At 41.9% G+C, this 15,032-nt stretch overlaps 1 protein-coding gene across 1 annotated transcript in view; it reads right to left on the bottom strand.

Moving 5' to 3' along the window:
• Nucleotides 1-1,446: 1,446 nt before the first annotated feature.
• cables2b (Cdk5 and Abl enzyme substrate 2b) overlaps nucleotides 1,447-15,032 on the bottom strand; it is a 33,393-nt gene continuing 19,807 nt past the window's right edge. Inside the window, exons 2-10 of the mRNA XM_073470701.1 lie at nucleotides 14,805-14,900; nucleotides 8,725-8,802; nucleotides 7,357-7,465; nucleotides 7,090-7,258; nucleotides 5,602-5,699; nucleotides 4,565-4,671; nucleotides 4,329-4,448; nucleotides 3,355-3,439; nucleotides 1,447-2,156 (exon numbers count right to left, since the gene is read on the bottom strand). Of these exons, the coding sequence (XP_073326802.1) occupies nucleotides 2,010-2,156; nucleotides 3,355-3,439; nucleotides 4,329-4,448; nucleotides 4,565-4,671; nucleotides 5,602-5,699; nucleotides 7,090-7,258; nucleotides 7,357-7,465; nucleotides 8,725-8,802; nucleotides 14,805-14,900 (1,009 nt within the window). The 3' untranslated portion in view covers nucleotides 1,447-2,009. The remainder of the gene's footprint in view (nucleotides 2,157-3,354; nucleotides 3,440-4,328; nucleotides 4,449-4,564; nucleotides 4,672-5,601; nucleotides 5,700-7,089; nucleotides 7,259-7,356; nucleotides 7,466-8,724; nucleotides 8,803-14,804; nucleotides 14,901-15,032) is intronic.

The raw sequence follows: 15,032 nt of genomic DNA, 5'->3' as shown, positions 1-15,032 counted from the left end.
ATTATCAGAAAAGATATAATTAATCACATCAGGCATGGTATCATAATGATTCCCACCTCTTTGTGACATTAGACGGACTGCGTCTCCTGAATTTAGGATAAAGGAGGCTGCATTTCAGGTTTCATATGAAGAAATGTTTTACACTCGTACGTCGTTCTGTCGTGACGTTTTTCAGTCTTTAAATGCAGACGATAACGGACATGGACTGCATGGGACGACAGCACGAGAGTGAAAACACAGAGGAGAGGTGAGCATAAAGTTGCTGGTTTGAATCCCTGGATCAATGGACGGACAGATTAGGAACATCTACAGTTCATGCGCCCTCGGGCAAAGGCACTTAAACATCTAAAGTCCTCCAGTGGAGCTCCTGACGGCAGCACACTGCAGCTCCATGTGTGTTACTGTGACGCAGGTTAAATTAAAGTATGATCAGAGCAGAGAAGAAGAAGAAGAAGAAGAAGAAGAAGAAGAAGAAGAAGAAGAAGAAGAAGAAGAAGAAGAAGAGTGTCGACGCTTTGAAAGGGTTCAGAGAGAATGAAGGATGTGACATCACTTCATGAGGGGCTAAGAAATGCAAGGAAGTGCTGGAAACTGTCTTAAATTGAATTTCATGATTTAAGTTTTCTACAAAAATATGGGGGCATTGTGGGAAACACTCAGCATTATTGATTTAAGATGCTTTTTAATGCTGTAAAATGATTGTCAAATGCACAAAACTCATGTTTGTGTTTGGTGTCTGGACATTTAAGTGTTATTTCAGCCTTCGTTATCAGCCTCACTGACCTCGGCTCACAGTGCGGCAGAGGCGGTGAACTCGACGCAGCAGTCTGAGACTAGAATGTCAAATGACAAAGATTCTGGACTTAGAAACAGTTAAATTTAGGTTAAAAGGAGAACAAAGTCACACAGAGATCTGGAGAAACTGAAAACAGATTTTGTGCTTCAATTTAGTTTGGAAGTAAATTTCCCTCAATTTGAATTTCTCCATTTCTGTGAACTTCAGTTTTCAGAACCGAAACCAACTTGCACAACCAGAATCAGGTTTTTGAACAGACATGTTGTTGCAGTTCAGTCGACTCGCCTGCTCACACTGCGAACATGTCGCATTTAATGATTCCCTGCAAGTCTGACAACGATGACTGCGACACAATGTGTTTTATCGCTGCAAGTTCTCACTATCTCATGTTGCTCCAGTCATGTTGGACCTGTTTCTAAAGAGGTCACAGCAGAGTCAACCTTTAAGAATAGGTTTACAATTTCTCAAGTCACGTCTTAAAACAAAAGTCAGGCGCCCGTATGTGCACTGACACTGTTTTTTTCTTGATTCTTCATGTTCATACTGGCTGTTAAGACGTCCTGAGGGATGAGGGACAAAAAACTACAGTCCACTTTATTCGGAAATGTTTATCTGAAGCCAACAGGAGGCTTCAGCAGTCTCCATTAATTTATGTTTCTATGGGCACCTGACTTCTGTTTGAAGACAGATTTGAAAAATGGTGAAGCTGTCCTTTAAAACACTATAAGCGGTGTTGTGTTGAAACCTGAAAGGACTCAAAATGACTTTATAAAAGCTCTACAAGAACCTCAAATTTAACTAAAATGATCGAAATCTGTCACCTAACTTACAGGAGAAGCGGTTACTAAAATGTGTGTGAGGAGCTGGTGAGGAAAACCTTTTCAAATCCGACAGAGAAGACAAATGTCTGAATATCAGGAAGAAAAACAAAGACGTGATTCTGAGGGGTTGCGATGGATTGGACCTCCAGTGATTCTCGCGGTGCTGCTGAGCCAGGCACCGGCTGAACCGTCGATCACAGTGTGTCGTCACTTTGGTGTCCGGAGAAGGAAGAGAAGGCGATGTTTCTCTCTGCTCCACGCCTGCTGTCCTGCCGCCGTCACAGTGTGGAAGAGCTTTGGTGTCTGAGATGAGGATGACTCCTCTGAGCCTCGCATCACAGTGTGGAGCTGGACGGTGCTGAGGTCCCTGGAGGGGAGGAGTGTGAACACCGCTATAACTGCTGCTGCTGGACCAGCCGTCTGTAATGTGGCATGACTTTACTCTCGGGGAGGTACAGCGCCATCTCCAGGGCGACGAGGATGGTGAACTCGAAGGATATCAGCTCCCTCCTGCCGATCCTGAAACGCTCCTCCAGCTTCTACAGACACGACAGAAACCAAAGTATGAGACAAACACACCAAATGTTCTGGGTCCACCGTCTTTGACAAGTCAAAAATGTCTTATTATCTGTTTGAATTTTTCTCCTGGGCCTTGTGTTTACATGTTTTATAGATGTAGCATTGACAGTTGGAGTTGCTCCAAAGGATTACGTTGCAGCCTTGTCACGACGAATCATTCACACCAAAACATGTAAGATCGTGAGATGACTAATTCAGAAGAACTGATTTGATTTATTAGTTTAAGTTCAAGTCAAATTTGCTTGCTTTTTATTTCACAGTTGAATTTTGGTTTTATGATCAATATGTTGATTGGTTTAACAAATGTTAATCTGGGATCAGACTGTCAATATTTTTGATATTTTACAAGAAACAGTGAATCAATTTTGGGATTATGTTAAAAACATCCTGATGAAGGTCTGTGTGCTGAAATGTTGGTTATAAAATCTTCCTGATTGCAAGTGAAGAGGACTTTGTGTGGCAGTTTTTTTGTTCTGATTGGACTAACTCATAAATATTAATTTAAGTTCATGTAAAACAAAACTAGAACTACCCCCCTATGTGTCTTGTAACAGCTGGGTAACATGCTTAAGAGTGGTGTTACATCATCCATCCTCCCTTCCTTTTATGTCTTCAGCTGCATGTTTGATCAGCTCCCTGTCCTGAAGATGGATATCTATCATCGTCTATGTTAAGTTTCTCTGTTTGTATTAAAATAAACCCTGCAGCAGACAGGTTCACCTTGGAAGCTGCCATCTTTGTTAAGAGGAGAACTGTATGACGTGCACAGAAAGAACACAGCCGGAAAATAATCAGGTAATATCGTTTATATGGGTCAGTTTTTATTTTAATGGGTTTATGAAAAAGTTTTAACTCCCCCTCTGTCACTGTCGTTTAGTTCGGGCCTGTTAATCCTGACATGTCTGTGATCGGCCAATAGCAGCGGCCATGCCACTGAACCAGTTAGTATTGAATGCCAACAAGCCTGCTGAGGTTTGATGTTGAGCTCTGTGAGGAGAGTCCGGACTCAACTGTGAAGGACAGAAACTGTCCTGCAGGTTGTTTTCCACCTGCTCAGGTAGATCAGCTTCACAAACACCTGAGCAAGAGCAACATGACCTGACAGACCGGCAGAGATAACCACCATGATACTACTGTGTGTGTGTGTGTGCGACTTACATCAATGAGGTGTTTGACCTCCTGCTTCTTGAGGTCACTGCTGATCTTAGCAGCCAGGAGGATGCAGGCCGCTGACACCAACTTCCTGTAACACAACATCAGGGTAAGTGGCAGGACGTCGTTCTGCAGAGTAAAACGTGTGGTCACATCAAAAACTGTCGAGGGTGAATGAGAGCAACGCTACAGTTAGTGTTCTGGTACAGAACCACAACCAGGGCTGGTTAATATATTGATACTAAATCACTATTGTGATACGAGACTAAATATCATCTTCATTATTCTGCATTAATGGCAGTTACTAAAAACAAACACAAGGGGGAGTCACTCCCACACTGTGGACTCCACACAGCAGCATGCTGGGAAAGAAAGCTCATTCACCCTGCCTTCCAATAATCATACCACCATATTATCTACCACGCCAGAAAACGATTTAGTACGTCCCATCATGAAGTATGTCTGGTCACATTTTGCAGTGTGTAAGCCAGCGTGCTTTTCTGGCTATTGTGACCCACAACCCTCTGCACAGTGGAAGATATGTCACAGCGAGAGAGCACAGACATCTGACAGCTCCCTGACAGATGACAGCTCGTTTAAGTATAAGTATTAAAATCATGCTGAGGCTCCAACGGATATTCAAGGTTCGTGGCACACTAACAGTACAATGAAAAAGTATGTGATCCAGAACGCACCCTTAATCTTTATTTTGTCAAAAATCTCTCATTCCTGGATATTATGGTTGTTGTTTTCTAGGACGGCTCCATAATCCCAAAACCTTCAGTTCAGTGTTCGACTCTTACAGATGATTACGTTGAGAGAAAATGAGTCATCAGTCAGTACATGAGTCCGCACCACGGGAAAGACTTCTGAGTCTCTGACCAACCAGATTGCACTCCTGGCACTAGTTATCCATATATAAAGCCTTACAGAGACTCATTGCAGCTGTTGTGTTATATGAGGATCAGACGTTAAAGTACCTGTTCTGTTTATTGAGTCGTCCCTGCAGCACCAACTTCTCAAAGTAGACGAACGCCATCGCGATGGTGACGGGCTGCATGCCGCAATCCTCCCCGACGACTTTCATCTCTCTCTTCAGACTGTGAGACAAAGACACAAAGTCAAAGACATTTAAACTTCTATAAAGAACTGTATCATGTATTAAAAATACTGTATTATATTGTCATGTTACTTCAGTTTAGGTACAGTCCGTTACCTGCGTATCTTGCTGAGAGTGAGTTTAATGTGAGGGTACTTCTCCTTAAACGTCTCGTTCATGTCTTTCTTCAGATCGGACGGTTTTACGTATTCTATCACCGTCGTCTGGAGGGAAATATGTAAAGAAAAAGACAGAAAATAGATAAAACTGCACAAAAGAAAAGGAGTAAAGGGAGAGAGGAATGACAATCTCTTCTTTCTGCTGTTTATGCAAAGTGTCAGGAGAAAAATTTAAAAGTCAAACAACGGTCACTGAATGTAAATGAACCCCGGGAGGAGGTCAACACCGACGAGGATGTATTTCTCGTTTCTCTACTATCAACTGCTTTACTCTGAGCCCACACTGTCACTGTCACACACACACAGACACACACACACACACACACACACACACACACAGAGCACGATCAGTGACACAGCAGCCCACCTCAGCAGTGATCTTTTCTGATGGATTAAACAGTACTGATAATTTCGTGTGTGTGTGTGTGTCTCCATAGCCATAGTTTTTAATTCATCTCAGTGGAGGGATCAAACTAAGCTGCTGCCTATAGGATAATTATGTTGATGTAAAAGAACCGTGTGTGCGTGTGTGTGTGTGTGTGTGTGTACATGAATGTCATGTGTGTGTGTCAGTAGTGATTATTCTGTTCTCAGAGCTCTATAATCCTCCTGCTCTCTCCTCTATACTTCTGTCATCTCTTCTTTATTCCTCTCTGCCTCGCTCGCCTTCGGTTTTTCATTCTGCATCTTTTACTCCCGTTTATTAGAATGAGGAAATTAAAATGTGGTTGTAACCTTTTGGACACGACAACATAATTATGATGAATCTTCTAAAGATCATTTTTCATCCTGACAAAATGAAGCACATCCAGAACTGAAACCAATTGAAGAGAAACAAAACCACCCAACACACCGAGCGTATTAAAGGAATCGAATACTACAAACTGTTTTCTGAGCTCAAGATGGAGACAGCTGTTGGATATTTACTGCTCTTTTTTAATGTAGCGTACACTTGGTGACACTTGGTCTTCTTACCATGTAGGAGGCGAAGACCAGCACCCGCTTGTGTTTCCCACATGGCCACTGGGGGTCACTGAGGAGGTTGGGGTCGTATTCTGTCACGTCTTCCAGACCTACACAAAAACATCAGTGAGTGGGTAGAAGTCATGCTGACATGGAGGAAGCATGTGTGGAATAAAAAAATTGTACCACAAAAAATTGTGTAAATGTAATAAACGACATCCCTGGGTCTGTTTATTTTGATTTGATTGGTATGGATATATGTTTGTCACTTATGAAACATGTCATGCAGAAGGAACACTTCTTATATAGAGCCAGACACGAAGACGGCTACCAGAGTTGTGTCAGTGACGTGTTTATCCTAGCTTAGCATAAAGACTGAGCGTAGGGGGAAATGCTAGCCTGGAGCAATTACAAACAACTCCCATCTGTCTCTAATTTTATTTCTGTAGAAATTAAATAAAACTTCTGCAGCCATTTGCTGACCAACAGCTGGCCGCAGTGATGCAAGCAGCCGCATCTCAGGAGTCCTGACCTCACGGTGACGCTGATGATGTCACACAGTTTCATAACTCTGACCACCTGACATATTATATGTAAATACAACAGCTTTGACGGAAGAGGCTGAAGAGATACGTCACAAGAAAACTAAAAATATAAACCTGCTATTAATGTGCACACGAACACACACGTGTAGTCTCAGATGTTTTTTTAAGCTCTACAATACACACACACACACACGCACGCACACAGCTGTGTTGTGTTAATGAAAGGTTCCGGATTAGAGAGAGAGGTTTAAAGGCTAATACAGGGCTATGTCACTGTGTGTGTGTGTGTGTGTGTGTGTGTGTGTGTGTGTGTGTGTGTGTGTGTGTGTAGATAGCAGAGCCATGACACACAGTGTGTACATACACATGTGTTTAAAATATAAAGAGAGCGACACTCTAGCACAGCTGCAACAACTCTCCCTCCACTCATCTCCTCATCCCAACTCCTTTTCCTCCATCCTGTGTTTGTTTTCTTTACATTCTTCTACATGCATCCTGCATCCTTCCTCTTCCTCTTCTCCTACTTCGACCTTCTTCATTTCCTTCTACTCACTGCCTTCTTCCCCTACTACTACCTTGCTCTCCTACTACTACCTTTTTCTTCTTCCACTACCTTCTTCATCTCCTACTACCTTCTTATTCTTCTTCCCCCACCTTCTTCTTCCATCTTATTTTTCTTCCACCCTTTTCTTGTTTCTCTTCTTCCTCCACTGTCTTTTACCCTTTTCCTCCTTTATTTCCATTCTTTCTCTCTCAGCAGTCACAATCACACCCCTCTGCCTCTACTTCCTGTATGAATCACTCAGTCTAAATGCAGGGACAAAGTCTTCACCCTGAATGTGAGTTGACAGTTGTGTGGTGAAATAGTGACATCACAAGCTGGCATGGGCATGATACAATCAAAAATTTAGGGATATGACACCGTTGCTATTTAGACAGTGTGTGTGTGTGTTACCTAGGTCCAGACCCACGGTGCTGTTCAGTCTGCTGGGTGGGCAGCTCCTGCCCGGCATGCTGTGCGTGCTCCTGGACACGGGAATCTGCAGCGTCAGGTCGCTGGTAGACGACGGCTTCTGCATCACCAGGGCGTTGGTGGGGTACAGGAACTGGGCGTACGACACTGACTGAGACATAAAGAGAGAGAGAGAGAGAAGGCAGAGATGAATCTCCTTCTGATCATGACAACATGTACCTGTGGATGTCTGAATGTGTGGTTATCTACCCTGCCGTAGGCCTCCAGTTGAAAGCCCTCCAGCCCCGGCAGCATCTCCAGGGTGGTGGAGATGTTACCAGACGAGTGCCTCCTCCTGGGGTGGTTTAATGTGGGGTCACTGGCGAGAGAAAGAGAGCAGCTCTGATAAACAATCGTTCACAACAACTGTGATAAAAATGTTTAATGGAAACAAGATATTTTACAGTTTAACGATCAAATGTATTGTATAAAATTACATCAGGTCACTAAAACTGTAAACTTCACAGGGAATTTAGTTTTCATATATTACCCAAGCATCTTTTTCTGCATTGTAATCTTAAAAAAAATATACACGTTTTTATATTAGTGCATATCGGACAACATATACACAGATACAAAAGATCTGTAATATTAATAAGTTGCTTTAAAACGCTTTAAAAACATGTAAACTGTTCTAGTCGTGGGGTGTAATGGCCTATGCAGCCTCTAGAGGCCGCTACTGGGGCTTTAGATTTCTAGTCTGAACTTAAGTGATTTTCCCTTCATCCTCCTGCCTGTAGCATTTAAAAAGGTGACATGTGGCTCAGTGACATTCCTGTGAGTGAAAGGTTAAAAGTCACTTCCCGCCACATGTTCTGCTGAACACGCTGAACTTTCACACCGTCTCGTATCAGCGACGAGAGAGAAGTGGAAGTGTGATGTGTGAGCTCACTTCCTCTGAGGGAGAAAATGTATGAAGACGACCTATTTGTATATGTATGAAAGTGTGTGTGTGAACGGAGACAGAGCAAGTTTGATGTGTGTTTGTAATCTGTTTGTACGTAAAAGATTAGTTTTTACTTGTGTACTGATACTTCCAACAATGTGTGTGCGTGTGTGGTGTGACCGTGACATGATGATATGAATGCACAAGGGCTGTTGTAGATTACTGTCTGAAAATCTGTGTGTGTGTGAACAAAATACAATTGAAGGGATTAGAAGAAGTTTACATAACTGTTACTCTGTATTTTTATGTGTGTTTCTGCAGAATCTGAGTATTTGTGTGTTTAAGAGGACAGGAGAACATGATAAATGTACATTCTGCTCCCTGTTTATCTGTCGATGTGTCTATCAAGACTTAAGTGTGTATCTTTGGGGAAGTTTGTGTGATTTTGTCCCTTCAGGTCAAGTCCGGAGGCTCTGAGGCACATGGGAAAATCATCCCAAACCTCCCCTCCTCACTGATTGTTGCTTGTTATCACTCTCCCTCCTCTTCCTGTTTGCCTCTGTAAGCAACTTTCTCTTCACATCTCCTCCACCTTTTTTTCTGTGGCAAACTCTACCTCTTCTCCTAAAGTCTCCACTGACTCTTTCGTCCTGCTTGACAAGATGCTAAAGGTGGTCGTGTGTGTTGGTTACCTGAGGTAGATGCTTTCTCCGTAGGGCAGAACAGAGAAGGCAGCACACAGAGATCTCTTCGCACAGATCAGCACGATCCTGCAACACAAACAAAAACACACAGACACATTAGTGACTCTGTTGTTGTAACATCTTTCCAGTTGAATCTTTTTATATGTGCAAAAAACAGGAATGAACGCAGTATTACCCGCAGTATGACTGAGTGCAATATCCAAATGGTCAAATGTGCGACAAAACAGCATTATAATGAAGTACTGCAGTGCTGCAGAGACGCCCTGGGCCACAAATCTGGTTCTCCAGATATTAAAAAACAAACATGTTTGTTCGGTACAGACACCAACAAATGTCACATCATCAGGATTTTAATAGTTTTTTGTTTCGTGAAAATGAAAATTTCGATTCCCACTTATCGTGAACACACATCGCAATTGTAATATCAGTCAAAATAACTGCAATCTGATTTTTCGACAACATTGTGCAGCCCGATAATTAAAATGAAATGCTACAGCTTCTCAAGAATCCACCATCTGGAGGCTGAGGCAGCAGTCTGTTACACAAGTGTTTGTTAAAATAATGTCACTCTGTATCGTAATAATGAATATCCCATGAATATAGCACATTTTTATTTGAATTTTTATGCTTTAGCAAAAACTTTCAAATGTCTTAACTGCTGTACAAGTTAAATAGTGACACTTAGTCATGATCTTTAATGGTTTCTTTATAAAGAATTAATGAGAGCTCCGCTATGAGAACAGAGAATCTTGAGCGCAGCTGTATTTTTTTAATGTTTATTAATCGTTACCAGGGTAAATGTTCATGTAGACTGTTTGTCTTTTGATCTTGGTTTTAAAGTGATAATCCAAAGCATGTTCTGTTAAATCCCTCTGGTCAGAGATACAGACTTCTGTTAACAAGACTTCTTATTCCAAGTGCAACAAACATCCACTCAGTTCCCGACACATGAAAGGTATTTTATCTATTTTATCATCTTTTAATTTGTTGACTGATTGTATTTTTATTGCATGTGTAACATTTACACTTTGATTGCCTTCCTCCACGGACAATAAACATCAAAATTGAACTAAACTGATTTAATTTTGGTCACCGTGTTCCTGTTTTTTTCCAACCTCAGTCTAAACGGTTGTGTCTGCTACCAGACTCCAGCTGTAAAAATCTCCATTACACATGTGTGTTTGATGACTAACAGGCAGGTTATTTTTACATTACTGCTAATAGCAAGTCAGGTTCAGTGTTAAAATCTATTTTTTCCCCCCTCAGGCTCACACTCAATAAAAAAAACATGTGGTCGTGCCTCACAGTGTCATTAAGTAAGCATGTTTTCTATAAGTGGAAATAAAACATGATTAAAAGTGAAATATAACACGATCACGCAAAGAAAAGTTTTTCACAGGATAATATTCCTCTCTACAGGGACTTGAATGTTTTGGAAACACGTGCAAACACACACTGGCACCTTCACCAGAGACACTGCCTAACAACGACACGTTATAATGGGATTTCAGTGGAACAGAGTGTGTGTGTTTGTGTGTGTGTGTGTGTGTGTGTGTTTTCTCATCGGGTTTCCTCTGGAGTATAAACCCCTGTGGAGCAGAGACTGGTTCGTGTCTTAGAGGAAAATGTTTACAGTCATTACGTTTGGCTCAGGGACCAAAGAGACTTGAAGATGATTCACAGTGTGTGAAAACATAAACACACTTATCTGAGTTCATCATGTTTTGATGAAGCACTTTAATTTTTTCTGTACACACACACACACAAACAGACACACAAGTCCTGCATGCAGCCACTCATTGACCTCATATTTCTCTGACAGCATTAAAACATTAACAACACAGAGGCCACACACTGAGCTCCACAGAGATCTGAGGTTGACCACAAAAACAACATAAAGTCAAACATGAGACTGTCAGAGGGAACAGCGATGGAAGCATTTAGCCGAATCAGACGAAGACACCGACCAGCTCTGCAGTTAATCAGAATACTGGCAGAGAGAGCAGCAAATCTAGTAGTTACATAACCTGGATTAAACAATATGGGGCAAATAAAAAGCAGGCTTTAGTGGAGAAAACCGTCATCTTAAAACCTGCTGAGTAGGGCTGGGCAGATTTAAAGTGTCAAACTGATTTGATATGAGGCTTTATTCTGGACTGGACCGATGAGAGCCCATGAGTGACAGCAGCTCTACAGTCCATCATGTCAACTGAGGCACATCATATTTTTATTTCTCACATCAACAATTCAACTTAACTTTCTCTTATTTTAAAGCTTAACATCAAAATAATAAATAAGACTTCGGCTGATTGAAAACTGGAGGACAGATTACAGAAGCGACATTTCAGGTAGCCCACGTACGTGAATTTTGCAAGTCAGTGAGTTCTCCACAACACATTCCTTCAAATGTTTCACAATAAAAGCCTTGTTAAGAGATTTCTGTCATTCATTTGAAATGGATACATGAATTTAGTTTGTATTAGCAGCGTAATGTGGCCGCTTTAACAGGGAAAACAGGAGCAGCTGATTAAAACCAGGCTTTGCACTGCAGGCTACAAAAACAACCTTTTAATGCTAATGAGCTGCAGCATAACCTGCACCAACCCAGTACTGATGAGAGTTTTCTCTTGTGGACTTCAGTCTGAGTAGTACTGTGGCACTGTGCGCACAACTTTCAACCGTAGTGCACCATAACAATCTGCGGAGCCGAGGTCCTCGGCTGTCCCCGGGCTCCTGCTAACCAAGTTCTCTCCAGCTGATGTTAAACCTGACAAATGCCTGTTAGGTTGGTTGGCATGAAATCAAACAGACTGAAGCTTGACTGAACTGGCAAAACTGGAAACCTACCCAACCTCACTGCTGAGGAGGTGGTGTTGAGTGTGTGGGTGCAGGTAGAGAAGGGGAAGTTTCAGGGACTATTCTCGACTACACTGTTGTGTCTTCTTAAGGTCGTGAGCCAAGCTCAAAGAAACACCTGTTATTGAGAAGGCTTCCACCTGAAGCCCTGTGTACTGACTGCACCATCACACTCACAGAAAAGATCATTTTGATTCCATATTGTTGTATTTGGTACATAATTCAAGTGAGGTTTCTAATACCAGAGGGGGTTGATGAATGGATTAATCTGCTCTTTGTGGTGCACTACGTCAGAAAATGTTGTGATCGGTTTTCTGATATGACTTGTGGAGATAAGTAGAGATGATGGCAGGACGACTGTTTGGGCCATAGCAGGAAGATGATACTGCTCATCGAGCCAGAGGGGCCAGCCAAAGACGCAATTTAACTTTATTAGATTAAATCATCTTTTCTTATCCATTTAATTTATAAAGTGATGAGACCTGATGTTATCTCAGTTCACACTAGCCCTTGACATGGAGTCGTATATAGTGTGGTTTGTTTGGAAACTCACACTGGGATAAACTTGTGACGAGGGCCCCAGCTTGTGTAAACACTGTTGTTATTTTCACAGACATGACATGATCCTGGTCAAACATACAGTGTTTAATGAGGATCCACCTGGGGAGATGATTCAGTCTACTTTAATCCTAATTAAACACACAAACAATCTCATCTTGTGGCTGTCGTTCATCCGTCCAGGAGGCAGAACTGTTTTATGAAGTGATTTATTATTCAACGGAGACAAAAAAAAAAGGAAACTAAATGAAGTGCGTTGGTGCTTAATGCGTAGTTGTCTGCTGGAAAAACACACACACACACACAGCTTGTTCCCTATGATGCATGGGAAAGTGAAGAGCAGGAAGTCACCAGGGAGTGCAGTGGAAACAGCATCACAACAGGCCCGCTGGAAACGTGACTGCTGGCGAGTCGCACATCCAGTTGCTACCACACATCTCATGACTCTGGGGGCACATTATTCCATGATCACCTTAAAGAACAACACCGGACTGATCCCACTGGGACGTGAACTCCTGACCAAGGGGTCGTTACATTCTGAGCAACACAAAGAGCCCTGTGGGAACTTCTAACATCTCTTTATAACAAACTCTACATCCATGCAGAAAAAAGTTCAGCCATAGAGTAACGTGACCAGTGACCTTACATTATTGTCTTTTATTTATCAGGGCAAAGTTCAGAGTCTCACAGGATGTATGTTCTGGAGCTGTGTTATTTTAAACCGTAGGCTGTTTTTATTCCAGTCTCACTCCCTTTATTTGCAGGCTTATGGCATATTTACAAAATGTCTACATTTGGAATAATTGTTTTTAGGATAAGTTAGACTAGTCAGAAAATACCATCAACTGGCACATACATCGTACTTTAGTTCTTCCAGGACAGTTAATAAATGTACAAAGTTGAATGTTTTTTCCTGCATGTTCCGCGTATATCGGACAACATGTACCGCGATACGATACATCTGTCATCAGCTGATAAATTTGGCCAACCAGTTTATCAGTCAGGCTCTAATCTGCACCAGGGAAAGCTTCGTTAGATTAACTATATCTACAGATTTACAGACATTAACCAATTGATTTTCCTACTGTACTGCTTTAACTATTACACTGAAACACTGCTGGAAGCAGGGGCTTGCTGTAAGCACTTTTATTGACAAGCAGATCCACACTTTACGTTGGTGACCCATTTCAAATCTCCAAAGCCCTAAAAGAAGATTATCGACAGCAGCAGTTTTGAGGCACTCACTCTTCTCTGTAAGATGCTGTTTTTTCTCTGTGATGACATGAAGCTCTGTTGCTCTTAGCTGGATCTATTCTAAAACAATCAGCCCCTCAGTCTATTATTATCTGATGAGTTGTCCTGTGCTCCTTTGACCCAGAGGTCTGATTTATACAGCCTGCAAGGAAGGACAAGAATAGAATACAATAGAGGAAGAACTGAGGAGAATGACACTGTCCAGGCTGCACAAGACAAACCCACAGTTCAGTCCTCCTCCTGCGTCAGAGTAACGGCTGCACACTTGCATACTGCTTGTATTACACTGAGCAATAGTGGAAAAAATCAGAATATGACCTGTGAGACATTTAACAAAATCTTACAAGCATGAACTTAAATGTCTATAAATAGATGATGTACTATTTCAGGACATATTTTACACATTTTAGACCGTTACCTCCACGGGGAGGGTTAGGGTCATTCCACTGTAGCTGGACAATGAAGGACAGGGTTATTGCAGAAAATCTAGCTGCCAATATAAGAGGGTCTGATGGGTAATAGCAAAGATTCCAGCAGCTTTTGTTTTTCACCCTGTCTCAGGTAAGTTGCTGCTATTGTTTAAAATAGCTGTGACTTTTTTGTTGTACTTCATAGACAGCTTACTAAAAAGTCCACTGCCCTGACCTTGCTGTGCTTAGGTGTTGTTCTGTAACTCGAGACGCTGTGAAAAGCAGGGATCTACATGCTGCTATTTATGCTGTCTACACCTGGACAAAGACTTGGCTGAAGCACAGGACCAATGTGATGGTTGCTACTTTTAACATTTACCTTCAATGTTATTGTCACTGAGGGGAAATGTGTCTTGTGGTCAGGTGAAACATAGAGCACGCTTAAAAAGGTATACTTTGCAGGAATTTTCCCCAATTTTTTTTTGCTGTGTTCTGGGGTTTGCTGGGTGTCAACAAAGCAGTGGTTGTGTAGCCCCCCGGCAATAATAGCGTGAGGTCTGGAAAACCAGGTTACATCACTGTCTCTGTCTCTCTTTTTGCTCCTAGCCTGTCATAAAGAGCAAAAGGTCTGTGTGTCTGTTTGACCGAGGGTGGAACTGAGCTACAGACACACAAAGAGCAGACAAACAGAAAAGCGGACAGGATCAAGTGTCCACTTCAGCAATATTCACACCAAATCTGGAGAATTGTGCAGAGGCGTTGGCGGATTTAAAGTGTAACTGCTGTGAAACAATCAGAAAATAACAAACCATTCTGGAACAATGGAAACAATGAATAAAGGGACAGGTTACAGGATTTGACTTTAAAAAACGTTTTGAAGTTTATAATGCTGGTTTTGCTCTTTATTATGAAACTGATATTTCTTGTCCGTGAAGCTGTGATGTGACAACAGTAACTGCAGAATAATGTGTTTCTGTTTGTGTGTCCCACCTGCTGCCTCTTGTGTCGTATTGTTTCATGTTTTTGATGAAGTGGATCTTCTTGGTGTGTCGAGGTCTGGGAGAACCACCAGAGAGGTTTCGAGACCTACAGAGAGAGAGAGACAGAAATAAATGGAGGGTACCGCTCTCATTTCAGGTGAAATCATGCCAGAAGACAAATTCTCCATTTGAGTATCACACACACACTCATGCAGACACACAAAATTCAGCCTGAAAT

The sequence above is a fragment of the Pagrus major genome, chromosome 7 (assembly GCF_040436345.1).
Source record: "Pagrus major chromosome 7, Pma_NU_1.0".
NCBI lineage: Eukaryota > Metazoa > Chordata > Actinopteri > Spariformes > Sparidae > Pagrus > Pagrus major.
The sequence above is the reverse complement of the archived record's forward strand: the minus strand, read 5'-3'. Positions and strand labels throughout refer to the sequence as shown.